Genomic DNA, 15,941 nt, shown 5'->3' with positions numbered 1-15,941 from the left:
AATTAAATCCACCTTTTTCAACAATTACAATTTCATTAATAGTATTAGCAAGGAGAAAAATTCAGCAACAAAACCAGAATCAAAGCTACACTTTTTTTTTAATTTTTATTTTTTGTTCTATCTTTGCCAAGTAAGAACACTTGACGCAGATTTTAATTTTTTTTTTTCCCACTTCCCTATTCTAATCTGTTTTCTACTCTTTACATCAATTGTTTTTCCTTATTTATTTCTTTGTGGTCAAAGCATTCCTCAAAATGTGAGTTCACATTTGCCAAAACAGCTGATCCACTTGAGATACTTGTCTAAGCAGTAACTTCTAAACTTGAAATTGGTGGGACATAGTCTAAGCATAGGTCACCTACTTTATTTAACTTCCTCTTTTCTTAACCATAGATGCTTCTTCAAGCAGAGACCATGATTCTGGAGAGAATTGGGTTTTTTTTACAGATTTGAATGTAAAAGCTTCTGTAACTATTTTAGACCACCTTTAAGTTAAAAAAGCTTTCCTTTTTTGACAAAAGTAGGAACAAACTTTAAATTAGGCTAACTATAGCTGAAAATACAGGATTTTTTTCCCCTATGAAAAAAGTAAATATTGCCAAAATTTAAGACAAATACATGCAATGAGCATCTTCAAGTTTGTAAGTAGAAATTTTAAAATGAAGGAATAAGTCTTATTTATTGTTTTCATAAAACAATTAAATTTGTTGATGAACTCAACAGTTTTTTAGAGACCATTCAGCTAATTGCGAACAAATAAAAAATGAACATTTAAAGCTCACTGTAAATTTTTATGAGTTTACCTTATTTTCCTTCACATCAGTAAAGCAGAGTAAATGAGGATAAACAGTTTCTTTCAGCACCTTCCCTTCAGCAGGATACATGCTTTTAGAAAGCCCACTGCATAATTTGAGAAAAAAACAATATTAAAAGCTTTAGACAGTCATTTTTTGGAAAGCAGAACAGTAACATCCAAGATTCACAAGTTCAATTAGAAGTTGCTGAATAAGTAATTACGAGTGACTTTCTGAAATCACAGCACCAGCTGCCAAAGTTCTACATGGCTAATCTTATTCCTGGGTCTCCTGCTGTGTCAAACAAAGACTGAAGGCTGTCAAACTCGGGGTAAATCTTTGAGTGCCAAAGTGGTTTTGTTCTGGTTTTTGATCATTTGCAACATGCAGAGATTTTCCATAATAAACCTCCCAAAGTTCATCCTGTACCTGAACTTTTTGTGTGAATTTCCCATCTGAGCCCACCTGTTAAGCAGCTGGTAGATGTAACTGTGACCATCTTCTGTCCAGATGATAAGTCTGTAAGCTGCTAGTACTTCTCCACCAGCAAAGCACTGACCACTTTTACAGAACTCCATACAAAGCAAAGAGAAATCACAATAATCATAGACCTAAGATCAGAAAAACAAGAAAAACTGTATTGTTGCATTAATTTTAATTCAAGCTTGCTTTGTGCCATGGATCAATAAGCAGAACATGAGCTTGAGTCTTTGTAGTTTGACTACCTCTTTTAAAGTCAAAGCAGTTTTCATACTATCAAACTAGTGCAATCAAACTACCTATTTTGAAGAAACTGACAATAAAAAAAGCAGTATTAGAGCCTTCTGTTATATTAGGGGATTCTAGATGGGATTTACTTTGTTTTGCCTTGCATTCATTATTAATATTTATTGGACTATTAATTTCTTATAAAGAGGTAGGTAGTGAATTCAGCACAGAAATACAACATTGAAGACTTGGATAGAAGCTAAAAACTCTTCTGTCTGCATTCTTTCAAAGATTATTTGCTTGTGTAATCACAGCATATACCTCAACAAAGCAGTTATCCCCTTTGCCTGCAAAAATTCTTCTCTCATTTCTAGAGCTTATAAAAAGTGGTATGACTTGTTGCTTCCTCTGACCTTCCCATTTTATCTGAAACAGGAGATGATTAGGACAATCCAGGGTACTGCCTGCTTGCTCACATTCCTAGTGGCCTTTTGGAGAGAGTCAGATTTTTATAATTTACTCCAGCAGGGTGAGCAAATATATTTCAGAATGAGAATTTCTACAAATTATTCATAGTTAATCTCTATTCATTAAGGATTTGCTCTATATTTTCATTGCTATCAAGTGGGTTAGGGAGCCACACATGGCCTCTAAACATACATGTGAATCTCTCCTATGCTAGACATCACATACATTTCTAATTAAGCAGTTTATTCATCATCATTTATTTTCAATTTACATATTAATTGAAACAAAGCTTGAAAATCCAACATGACTTACATGTCTATAAGACTACTTTAAGCAGTAAAATATAAGCATTCAAACGCATAATGAAGATATTGCTGCAAACTTCCATCTCTTGTGGGAAAACATTATGAAAGTAATAGAAAACAATGCACATGACTTTTTTTAATAGCCCAAGAGCAGTCTCAAGGATACCCTACAACTTTATTATTCAAAGTTGACTGGGCTGTATGTAAAGTATCTACTTCCCACCCCCTAACAGGAGTGGTGTTTGGATCAGGTACATATGTTGTACTAATAGCCTAAGACTAATTTAAAAGTAATGTCATAGCAATGGGAAAAACAACTACAGAATTTTTACAATAAAGTTCAGTTTAACTAAGATTTAAATAAACTAATAACAGTTTCAGTATCTACAAGATGTATTCATTTTCTTACAGCTACCAAAAAAGTTATATATTCTGGGGCCTTTAGCTTTGCAGGCTTCTATTAGTGGAACTCAGGCTATTGGTCCTGATAGAACAAAGGCCCCTGGCTGCTGAGGGCTTGCCAACTGATTATTTCTGTCATACTTAAACAGGTTTTGTGCATCTTTGTGTCCCTTCTGAAATGCACTTTAGAGGAGACTATAATGCACCCAGTGCTCTAAAATTGACTAATAAAGTAATTCCCTTTCTACACAATTTTATGTTAAACTTTTAAAATAAAAATCCATTAATAAAAATACTAATAAAAAATAAATCCCAGACAGGCAATTAAGATACACAGATAAAGAATACAGCCCCTATTCTACCTAATCATTAGTGAACACTTTATTTAAGCTGAGGAGAAAAAAGCATCTTCACATAAAAATCACATTGTATTTTCAAAATTAACAAAATTAAAAAGAAAGTATAATGCTTAATAATATACCTGCCAGCATGTGGAAGACACAACTAGAAGGAGCCTTTCTGTGTAAGTACAAAACCGTACTGCTTGACAGTTTACACAGTCCAGAGATTTCGATTCTCTCTCGTACACACTTTCTCTCTCCTTTACAGCAGAGGAAAAAAGTCATAAGATTCATTCTATACTTCTGAGCTTTTACTTTTAGGATAAAAACAAGCCTCTGAAAATTATTAACATACACTTGTCAAAATGCAAAGCAACATATAATTCTTAATTAAGACTGAGACAGGAAGACAGCAGGGTTCACAAGTACCATGTAAACAGAAGACATTCAGCATGGCTCAGACTTTGATCTCAATTGAAGAAGAAGTGATAATGAATATGGAGAAGGACTAAAGGCAGGTCATAGATAGCATCTGCTGTAATGAATATCTGCTAAGCATTCTTCAGTCAAAACCAGCTACAACAACCTATAAACTGACAGTATCAGATTCAGAATGGTTAATGAAGATTAACACAGACAAGTGAACAGAACAAGCAAATTTGACAATGGAGAAATATGGTGTTTGGCAGAGCAAGAGTCTTTTCTATGTACCATTTCAAAGTAAAAAGGAGTACAAAGGATTATTTTTAGGAGCCTTGATTTTAAAGGAAGGAACGAAGGAGTTCAATGAATGGAGTAAAAATAACCAGGACAGAAGGAAAGCATTACAACTTCAGCATCATGGAATATGAAAAGACATGAAGCCTGGGCAAAAGACATTGCAGTTGTCAAGGCAAGAGCTGTCCAGTGGCCCAACTAATTTTAAATAGCTATATGAGGGTGTGTTTTCAGAATTTTGTGACAAAATAAATCAATTCTGTTTAGTACATATCCAGAAGACTGATTTACTCGTGTTCCTCTTCATTATATCCTTCACATGATAATATTACTATGTTCATGTTATTGTTCAAACTGCTGTTCCACACCTCAGACTGACCTGTATGCTATTCAAAGATGAAGATAAGTCCCACACTTTCAGAACTCCAGTTACAGACACTGCAACCAATGAGTCTTCTGTGAAAAGTTAACAGTGAGACAGTAAAATTGAAACCAAGTTCAAACAGTGCCTAACACCAAAAGAGAACCTTAGCACAGACACTGGTGTTCTATACAGCACTACAACAAGGGTTCTGTAGGAAATATTAATTTTGCACAAAAAATCCCCTGATTTTGTAAATAAAAAATAGGAAAGCAAAAACTTATTTTATCCAACCAGATATATTTCAATAGAAGGCATAGAATAGTGGGTCTGTTCTTCATTTCCCTGATACTACAAAATAATTTGTACTTATATCCAAGAAATTAGTTGCTTATAACCAGTGTAGAGCCTGCTTGTTTTTCTCTAAGAAATGTATTAACCATGACCAATATTTGGAATATTAAAAACTCCTTCTTAAGTTTTAATATTCCATTGACAACATCTTGTATATAACAGCTGTGCAAAACAAACAGATCACATCTAGTAGGACGGTACTATCAATACAGAGATATTTTATAACAATTTAATTGGCCTACATAAACACACCTACAATGTGTACCTTGAATTCTTGCAGAGTGTACAATACACATACAATTTATCCAATCAGAAGACTGGGATGACGATAACGTGTGAAGAACACCTAAAGTCTTTGCATCAATAATAAGAACATCTTGATATTCTCCACAGCAAAGCAGCCATCCTTCACCTGTCATTCGGAAGGAGCAATGGTAATACTGTACAAACAGAAAGAAGGAAATCAGCATAGAGAGCTACACAATCATGCATGTATATTTTCCCCATTAATCATGTCATACTTGGAATTGTAATCTACACTTGCAGCATTACTAAAAAAGAAAAATCTAATGCACATGTGAGATCATACACAGCTTTGCTAGTGACACAAGCATTTCAAACCATTTCATATAGGCATACAGACTAGTCAAGAAGTGCTCAGCACTGAAAACAGGATCTTCTGTGCCTAAATACTGGAAATTTTTTTTAAGCAATCAAGGTGTTAATTTTCATTATAAATCACTAAACAGTCTGTGACTTGTTTCTCTGAGGCCTAATCTCTCTCCAAACATTTGATCAACTTCAGCTTTCAAGAGGTACATAAAAATGAAAAAAAAGTCAGGTGGAGATGCAGAAGATTCATAGTGAAATTATCCTTTATTTTCCAGGAATAATTTCTACTTCATGAGATATTCCTCATTATGACACTAAATGCTCTAATGTTCAGAAGATTAATTCTTTCTCAATAATGACTTAAAGAAAATAAAAAGACACATAGGAAAGTACTAAGGAGCAGAGATGACAGAGGTGTAGAGTGACTATGAAGATTTCTTTTTTGCTAGGTGTTTTATATGTGCAAGGACATCTGTATTTCTTCTACTATCTATCCATAATCATACACATGGATTTCTATAAATGCATAAGCAGCTACCTCAAATGGAATTTACAAGTAAATACTATCCTTAAAGGTAACAATCACATAGAGGAAAATAACTGACAGATCCATAAAATTGTGCCTTATTTACTACAGGCTCTTTGTACATTCAGTTTTGCTTAGACAATTAATTTTGGTCTATCAGTTAAGTACCTGAAGCCTGTAAACAAAAGAAGTATAAAAAACTGCAAACAGGTTAAGTATTAATACAGATAATATGAAATATCAGAGGCAGAAATGCTTAGCAGTAGGAACCACTTGTAATTACTGTTACTCTTAAATTAAGCGTGAACTGGAAGATTTGTATAGTCAGTCCTCTGAGAAAATCCCACACTTGATAAGATCCACAAACAGTTAAGAGTTGACCCTGGTGTTAAACTTAATTTCAAATGGCAAATATTCAGTTTGCACTGCTTGACATCTGCCATTTATAGCTGAATCATCTATGCTGAACAAAAGGAACCTATTGGACCAGATAGGTCAGTAGCTTAATGAAAAACCTACTAAAACCTTTACTAAAAATAAAGCAACAATTTTAAAATGGTGATGCTATCAAAAACAGTGTGCAGTAAGCCTCCCAGACAATAACATTCTGTAGGAAATTACACTCTGTCAAGCACTATTACACCATAAGCAATCATTCCCAATGGAACAACAACAACAAAACCTACAACAAAACAAAACCACAACAAAAGGCCCCAAAATAACCTCACAACAATTTAAATCAATTTTTTATAAATATCTGAAGATTGCATTTTAAGAATAACTTCCCCTCCTAGCAACATCTACTCTTTGTCCTAAGTTTTCCTGTTACATGTTCCTGTTTCCCTTTAAGTCATCTTGCCCAAGTTACAGGACAAAAATCATTACCTAGAGAAAATTAGACTGAGCTCACTTCTCCTAATAGAGAAGGAACAAGTTTCTAAAATTATTGGCTGCTTCTACTTGAAGGCTAAGAATGAAGATTCCACCTCTGATCTCCAGAAGGCAGATCTGCCTATTTCTTTGCATAACTCCTCTAATCTAAATCTAATTGAGCAACAGTACAAAGAAGATCATACTACACCTCTATTATATTTTAAACAAGGCATTGTAGTGTGTATATACATATGTGAAAATATATATGCCTTAAGCATACACAAATAAAAATGACAAAAGAATAACTTATTATATGCTTTTTTATGTGTATATGCACATACACATGTACAAACATATTATTAAGAAGTTATTCTTCTGTCATTTTTATTTGGCAATTTATCCAAGCTTTTTCTCTTCCCTTCATGATTAGCAACTGTGTGCAAATTCATCACTTCAACCAAAACAGTGTCATGAAAAAATAATGTTTCTTCTGGAAGCTTTCAAACATTTGGATTCTGAATTCCTCCATCATATACATATATGTATTTCAAACACACCCTCACACTCCAAAATCTAGATACTTAGTGTACCTGGATAGACATCAGAACAGACACTTGAAATGATATGAAGTAATATATAAAGCCATTTGGCTTTTGAAAATAAGTGATGTGTCCCAAGTTCGGTGATGAATGAAAATATATTTTTGGAAGTGGGGCAGAAGTCATTTGGAGGTCAGCAGTTAGGCACCTAAACCTTTCAAACATTTAAAATGCGTCTTTTAGCAGACTGCTTCACAATGTTTGGCTAGATCATTTGTACTTCTAAAACGTGTCATCAAAAAAGCCAACATTAAACTTGAAGTTTCCACACAATTTTAACAGAATAAAGACTGATACAGCTACATGGTGCCCAGACTTTACAGTAACTTCATTGATACTGCATTCCAGACATTTGCAGTTTAAAAAAATACAATCAGCTTCATTTCATTAAGTTCAGAGAAACATAAATGTCTCAGTACTTTTTCTTAAAAGTCAAAAAAAGAAAAAAAGATATAAAACTACTTATATTGCAACAGTTTGGGTTCTCTTCTATTAGATATGTTGTGAGCTAGACATCTAAAATTGTATGTTTCTGAAGAATAACATGTTAATACAGCAAATCTCCTCTCTAATGAACAAACATATGCCATGAAAAGTTGCTATACTTACATAGATTGCTGTATGCCTATAGGGAAGCCTTGCGTTCTCAATGCACTGTCCACTAGTGACATTCCAAACACACATCTCCCTGCCAAAGATAACTTTATATTATTCTCTGTCATTGCCACTCAATTGGCTGGAATAATTTTGTGCCACCAAGTTTTTCTTTAGTGCTGTACTTAAGTGCAGTCTGGTCGTTTACGTAGCCTTTTGTTACAGATTACTGGGTAAGAAAGTGTTGTGGTCATTAGCAGGGGATGACATGCACTATCTGTTTCTTTTTGTTTTGGTAATTACACCCTGCTGCCTTGCAGCAAACCTGACTTTCAGGCCAACTCTGATCTACAACAAATTGTGGGTATACTGCCATTACAGCTCATCAACACATCACTGTAACTATCTGTCGTTGGAACTACATCCTCCTGAAAATGATTCATTTCACTGAACTTAAACCACACGTTTGGAGAAACATAATACATCTTCTGCCGCACCAGACGTCAGTTCTTGAGAGGAACGGCAACTTCTGTTAAGAAGAAACAGTGCCACCATGAGGCTATTCCTGAAATGTGTTACTGATTCAGCACTTGCTTCTTAACGTAAATATCTATGCAACACCGTAGCTACGCTTTATTCCAAACAAGCTTAATGTTTAAGAAAAACCTGTTAGCTAGTTGTCCAAATCTAGAAATTACTCAACGTGCTATGGGACTAGACCACACATGAAACACCATCAATTTAGATGTTGGAAATGAGGTTATATGAGGAACGTTGTCATAGCTCTGCAACTGAATGTTAAATTTTGATGCTTTTACATTTTCTTTGAAGAGAAAGCATTATTTCTACAGTTGAAAAAGTCATTATTTCTGAAATCACATTCTAAGTAATTTTCTGTAAGAGACAAAACACATTGCAAAAATTATTTTCATATTTCAGAAATACTACTTAGTGGTTCCCCTTTTAATCTACACAATTTCACATTTTATTATAATCTAAACATATTACTTATTTATATTTTTCAGCTAAGCAAGAGCAATGAAATTTATATATCTGAAGTTCAGTATTAGTATTATTCAAAAATCGTAACATAAACAAAGCCCTTTTGCTGCTAAACATTTCAAGGCAGTGTATTTCTCCTTCTTCGTATCAGAATAATAATTACAGTAATATAGCTAAAGCAGTAGAGTTGATACACACATGCAAACACACAAATGAGACCAGAATGTAACTTCAGCTTCTGCGTGCTGCACTTAAATTACTGTATTTACTAACAAGGAGCAAGTGATACTGCATGTTGATAAAACTGTCCTACATCATCTGCTATACGCATGCGCAGGACAAGGAAAAGTTCCAAATCATTATGTATTAATACATAGATTTCCGTATAAAAAGTTCATAAATACTGTTCAATACTCATCCTTCTGGGATAAGTCAGTTATACAAACATTTAAGGGATTCTGAAGCGGGATAGGGGGAGAGTATCATCATCTTCCACAAAATTTCCTCCACCCTCAACACAAGGAGATGAAAGCTTGAAAATGGCAGAATTCAATGATTCACAAGCAAGAAAATGCGGTTCAACAAACCCTGCACCTGCTGAAGATGAAGCTTCCTATTTGTAATTATCTCATCTCTATGTTGCAGCCTTCCAGGGATAAGTGATGGATGCTTTGCCCTTATATAACACAGATGAGAAGTCAGCAGTAATTTGGTAAAAGAGAACATTTAAAGGGCCCAACAACCATTCAGTCCTACCTATACATTCCAAGCATGCTCTATAATCCCTTCATGGGCAGAACCTCTAGGATACGAACGTCTCTCTGTACGGCATATCTATACCAAAAAACTCATTTGTTTCTTAATGCTTTTCATCCCAACTTTTTGGAATCACAGTATCATTTACCCCAGTATGATCTGGAAACAGTACTGTACTAACAGAACTTCATAAATAAGATAAAAAATAGTTTCACCTATGAAACCTTGAGCAGAATTGTAGGAGGTCAATGCAAAACTAGTTCTGCAGACTTCTCACCCTCTTTTCTTCACAGAACAGACAGAACTGTTTACCTCTATCTGTCCAGTGGGGCAGTCTAACCTTTGAAGATTAAGAAGCCTGAACCAGTTGGTTCAAGGTATCCTCTTCTATATTCATGACAGAGTGAGAGAATCAGAGATCCTAGCAGCTCAAAAAAATAAACAAGCTCCTCAGTGAGGGAGTAGTGCAGTAGCTTTAAGGTACTGGAAGATGTAGCCTGAAAAAGGGCAATTGACAGGAACTCTTAATTCAGGGAGGTTTTAACAGAGCTGCCCTGTTACTTGGAAGAGATGAACCCAAAATGAGAGAAGAATACAATTAAGAAGCAAATCAAAATTGTTTAAAAAAAAGTCCCTCAGGAAGTAAAAAGCTAGTCCTAACTACTTTCAACTGCTGAAGCCCTGACCAGATGTGCTTCAGATCCCAGCTGAAAAGATAATTAAACAGTCAAAGAGAAAAAAAAAAATTAAATGCTGACCTAGGAGTACTGCAGAAATTAGTTTGACTCAAGTGATGGGCCAAGTCCCAACAAATGCATAGGAGAAAAGCTGCAAGATCAGGAGTCTCAAAAAAGATGTTCTACAAAATAGCAAGTCAGATTTAAACAAAGACACAGAACACAGATGCCTTTTTTTCAAGGGAAGTCTTTTCTGTGCTTCCATATGTTTTCACTGAGCAAGCATAACCTGGATCAGAGCACATTTGCCTTTTGTACCCACTCAATTCTCAAGACTGAGTTCAGGAAGGGACAGAAAAAAAGCACCATGATATCAAAGCACTTCTGAATCTGCCAGTTCCCTGCAATAGCCCATTACTCTCCCTTTGAATGGGGCTTAGCTATCCCTCTGAAGATTTTGTTCTCCTGACTAACTGGATCTTCAAATTTTCCAAGCCCTTCTTGTTGTCCAAGAGATGAGCTCTTAGACTATTGTATATAAGCAATACAGTCATTGTCCTAAATAACTTATCTTTTTCATATCATGGAAGAATTGGATTAAAAGCCTTCTGCCAAATGCAGAATCTGACCTACATCTGCTTTATATTTCACAATTTCAGAAATGAATAATGGAATATTCAGTTACCTACCCATTTTCAGTAGCACTTACTACATATGGCTGTTTCTCAAACTCTCTTGCTTTTGCCAGACAAGTTACAGAAGCAGTATGACCAAGGAGAATTTCTTTAGATGAAATCTAGGAGAATAATACAATTATTTAACTTTAACATAAGATTTTTGATATTAGCTAAGGAGGTCTAAGAGCTAGAGAATACAACTTGTAGATGTTTTCATTAAAGAGTAAGTGTCAATCTGTTTTATATTCTTATGTTCTTCAGTCATGCTTCTGGAATGTACAAAGATGTGGATGGATTTTGCAGTTTGCACCAAGTAGTCTTTGTATCCATTGCAGTCTGAAAATTGCTTTGTCTGAAGAATTTATGGAGTGTCAAGTGTTACAAAACAGGCAATGTGCAGAATATCTCTGGCCTTCACCCTAGATATGCAGCAAAAGCGGTAAAGTGGGGAACTGATGTAGCAAAGCTCTTAAGTATGTGTTTCATACAACATGTGGAAGTAACTCCTTTGATTAGCTTCACTGCATGCAAAGATATTAATAGAAAAAAAAAAAGCCCTATAAAAGTGCAAACTAAAGCTGTGCTGTATTTGAGCACAAATGGGACAGCCAAATCCAAAGAGAACAGAACCATAGTTTAGGAATGCATAACAAAAATTGGAACTGCTTTGACTCTTTTCCATTCTCAAGAAAACAAACGTGAAATAGTCAAAGCAATAGCAACGACATGCCAGGAGGTTTGCAGCTTAGTTATACTGCATATATACTTTATCTTACTTCTTCCATCTTTCTACAAATTTTTCGATTGTTAACCTGTTAGAGATCTCTGGTTTTATAAATAGGTATTTTTTTTTCCTTAGACAGGTCACACTATTCAATTTAAAACAGAAGCAAAAAAATAAACAAAAGAAAAAAAACAACACTATAGAAGACAGGATTTGTGATATTTGTATATGTTCAGTTGCTGCCATTACTCACAGAACACAATCTCAAATGATAATCCACAGGTCCTAATAATCTATTAAAAAATTTCCACTCTGCAAATAACTGATTGATCTTACAGGCATTTCAACACTTTTTGCTGCATGAGTTTCCCATAACAAAAATCACACTATTTTTAACACTTAACCTAAGGAAGTGCAAATCTGAATAATCTTGTTGTTAATAAAATATAAAACTCCAATCTATTTGGCAAATTGTAGCAGAGTGGACACAAACCTTTAATTCTGATGAAAGATCCCAGAGACATATGTGTCCTTCTTGACTTCCTGTAACTATAGTCTGCTGGTCATCTGTAATCATAATAGCAGTGATGCTGTGAGAAGGAGCTATTTTCCCCCACACTGCCACAGCCTGTACTGATGCCCTCATAGTCAGCACCTGAAAACAGAAAAAGTTATCATGATTTTAAGTACCAGAAAACGTAATAAAAAAATTAGAAAAGGCAATTTAATCAACAACTGAAAATAATACTGCAAGAAAGTTGATGAGGCATTGAAACAACTTAGAACTGTTGCCAACATCACACTAATAATTTCATTAAGATATCTGTCCACTAAAAGCTTAAATATGCAGCAGGACAGTGATGTGCCACTATTTTAAAACCAGGGAGTATCAAACAGGACCAGAGCTACCAGGGGCCACCACTATCACAAGACTGAAATATCAGCAACAGGAGTTGTGTGCTGCCCCACACATCCTGGTTTAGCTCTGATGGGTCTATGTTATCACCATGTAATCATTTATACTTGTGCCTTTGGAATGCTCAATTAGTGTAAACATCTTAAGGCAGCAGAATTCAGGTTTGTACTGCACTAAATATGAAGACATAAATTGCATTTTCTTGTAAAAGAGGCATAGAATCAAGACCAACATCCTTAGCAAATCTACTGCTGAGCTAGTGACGAGTAACTGAGAACTGAAAGATGGTCAACAGAAGTTAAAAACTAAACAAATTGATTGAATTTTCTAATGTGTAGATACCTATTTGCACAAACTCGTTTTAGATCCCCATGAGTGTAATGAAATAAACAGCTGCTACAATGGACAAAAACATTGGTTATATTAGAGAATTAATTTAGACTGAAATGTTACAAAAACATTTTGTACTTTTTCCTTTATATAACAACTGAAGAAGAAATGGAAAACAAAAGGCACATGAATTTACATGTTAATTATAAGTGTCCTTCACTTTTTTCTTTTGCTTCTTAACTTTTCTTTTGGATTAAGGTATTTTGATGCACAAGAGAAGTATTCTGCAAGAAAGCTTTGCTTCTAAGAGTAACATGACTTCCCTAGAAACACTGCATACTCACATGCACACATGCATGTTTCATCTGACAACAGTTAGCTTTATCAAATATTTTTAGTGATGCTGATGGCACCTAAAGCAAACTTCTGTATATATATAAAATCTACAGATATTTATCTGACTGTTCCTTTAAAAAAGGTAAAAACTGTTTCCACAAAGTCAAATATTGCCCAAGGCATACCCGAGGTACACGTAGCTTATCAGCACATGTCAAATTCCTTCAGCTCTGCCCACTCAAGCATGTCTGATTTGCAGCATTAACCCATAATTCAACTTTAAATCAAGTTCCTTGGTCCTAGCCCTCACTTCCCCCTGCTGTAAGCTAGTAAACTTCTTTACCAAAAAGAACTCCTTCATGACTGTAAAAAAAAATAATTTAAAAAAATTCCTTATTCTTAGTTAAAACTATACCAATTCATCCCACCACTAACTTGTCAGATCTCTACCATCTTGTATCTAGTTGTATTAACGCTTTTCCCTCTGAAACCACACTACAAATGTCTGTTAAACTGGAACATTGCCTCAATTTGCACCACTTCAAGGACTTTGGCTGTACTACTTTAGCAACTCTAGATCATTTGTAAATGAAAAAATATTAATTTGGGAAGCTGAGTACACCACCTTTTACTCTACAGAAGCTGTGTGGTATTTAAAAGTCTAGTCAAAAGCTTTAAGGAGCCAGAGAGCAGGAGGTCTGACCTTGAATGCCTTTCTAAGCACATATTAATGCAAGTGCTTTTCCTCATCATTGGCTTTTTTGACTAGGACTGGTCATGAACTGCGTAGAATGGAAAAGGTCAGATTAAACCATAAAGAAACAGCACCATCATAACTCAACATATGCTTTCCCCACAGAGCCCTAATTCCAAGCATATCTTGACTCTGCCTCCTCTACTGACCTTAAGAGAAAAATAAATATTTGTTAGCTTCTCTATTAGGCTCATCTCAGAGTTTCCAATCACTGCCAAATTATTACTGCTTAACCTCAGGCTCACATCCCTTTGCTACATTTTCTCAAGATAAAAAATTATAACCCTAAGGCAGGTAGCTTGGGAACTTACCAGTTAGAATGGAATAGTCCTTAGGTCTTGGGAGCATGTATGCACATATGCTCAGTGATTTGAAGTGAAAAATCTGGCTTCTCTTTTGCCCCCACTGAAGCCTGCAGCTTCCCTGTCAGTCCTTCCATTCACATGCCAGTTTGCTCAAAAGCATAAAGGAAGCTTTCCAGTATAAGCATCCCAAACAATATTAAACTTCAGTAATAAGAATCATATTTATCAAGAAAAGCACACCCTGATTTTTAAATCAATCCAGAATTCACCAGTTCTCACATATATCAAGGTTCTTAAAACTAGGAACTGAACTTCCCAGAGATCTAATCTCAGACATCTCACACAATAAAACAGTGGCTGTGACAGAATCCTCCTTCTCATAGCTACAGCCCACAACAAGAGCTACCAAATAGGAGTTTATAGCTTATTTATAGAAGGAGAAGGCATTGTACAACAAAATATCACTCTACAGATAACAGTTTCCCAGTCAAAAACCTTTTCTGAATTTGTATGCATACTTGAAATTTCAAGTTTCCTGTGTATCCCAAACTATCAATAGGAGACTAGATGTTTCAAAGTCCAGCAAATATGTGGCAATCAATGCAGGCATAGGACAAAAAGGCAGAAATGTTATGTGCCCAGGCCTCAATATTCTTGAGGGCCAAACAAAATAATATAAATTCCCCTCACATACACCCCCTTAGATGCATCATTGTAGCAAAGCCGGGCAGCAAATTTCCGGCAGAGCCTGGTAGGTTTTCACAACAAATTCCTAATATTTGTGTGTTCCTAATCTACCTCATTCCCCTTTTCTCGTCTATTCTTTGGCTTTTTCAGACATATTCTTTCTTAATGTCTATATATTAAAAAATGAGTTGCTTTCACAACTTTCCCAATCTGCTTTATGATGTAAATGTCACACTCTCATTACAGATGTTGTGTGTTATCTCAGGTAATCAGCAAAGAGGCAAACTTTTCCAAACAAAATAATCATATTCATCCACTGTCCACAGTATATAGCAAGACCATCCAAGAGGAATAAATAAGAAAATATTTTGCATTTACAAAATTGTTTATTATAAAAATACCTGAAGCACAAAATCTAAAGATACAGAAGTGATACAGTGCTATCTTCATAAGCCTACAGATGTACCACACTGGTGTTCATGATGCTGCTCACAGATTTGCTATATGTTGCTATTCAGAAGCCTATTGTGTCCACGAATCTGAAAATACACATCAACACTACTTTGCATTTTGTGAAGCAGCAGGGTACATGTGCATTTGTATAGGTGGGAGCAATAGAATAAATTAAGAAAGAGAAATACAATGCTGAGAAAGATGCTTAACAGAAATGGAAATAGAATGGAGATATAGAGGCTACAGTGGAAAAGGCAGCAAGTGTAATGTAGGAAAAGGAAAGATCTATGAGGCTGGGTAAGTGAAAAGGAAATGGAAATCAAAGAAATTACACTGAAGACAGTGAGACAAGACAAGGGTAAAAATAAAGACATTGATGTTTAACAGATCATACAAAAGAACAAATAGTGCTCCTTTAAGATGTGAAGTCTACTCTCTATAGGTACAGCAGCAAAAATGTTTCTATACTCCAAGTATTTTCATTACTATCTAATCACATGGCAGGCAACAAAACACTCCAGGAATCAACATTTCTATCCTATCTTCCCCTTCCTTCTGTCTTAATGTATTCTGACAGAACCCTCAGTATTCCACACCTTTCTCTCTACTTCCCTTCTTGCAGCTCCATCCTGGAGACCCCGTCTGCCTGCCACTGCACTTCCAGTTTAAG

General features: G+C 35.2%; 1 protein-coding gene across 1 annotated transcript in view; it reads right to left on the bottom strand.

The window, feature by feature from the left end:
- The window catches only part of WDR72 (WD repeat domain 72), a 95,392-nt gene extending 83,256 nt beyond the window's left edge, over positions 1-12,136 (bottom strand). The window contains exons 1-8 of the mRNA XM_051628323.1: positions 11,984-12,136; positions 10,779-10,885; positions 7,670-7,748; positions 4,716-4,890; positions 4,115-4,191; positions 3,159-3,278; positions 1,260-1,405; positions 804-900 (exon numbers count right to left, since the gene is read on the bottom strand). Of these exons, the coding sequence (XP_051484283.1) occupies positions 804-900; positions 1,260-1,405; positions 3,159-3,278; positions 4,115-4,191; positions 4,716-4,890; positions 7,670-7,748; positions 10,779-10,885; positions 11,984-12,136 (954 nt within the window). The remainder of the gene's footprint in view (positions 1-803; positions 901-1,259; positions 1,406-3,158; positions 3,279-4,114; positions 4,192-4,715; positions 4,891-7,669; positions 7,749-10,778; positions 10,886-11,983) is intronic.
- Between the last annotated feature and the right edge of the window lie 3,805 nt (positions 12,137-15,941).

This window comes from Apus apus, chromosome 10 (assembly GCF_020740795.1).
Source record: "Apus apus isolate bApuApu2 chromosome 10, bApuApu2.pri.cur, whole genome shotgun sequence".
Classification (NCBI taxonomy): Eukaryota; Metazoa; Chordata; class Aves; order Apodiformes; family Apodidae; genus Apus; species Apus apus.
The sequence above is the reverse complement of the archived record's forward strand: the minus strand, read 5'-3'. Positions and strand labels throughout refer to the sequence as shown.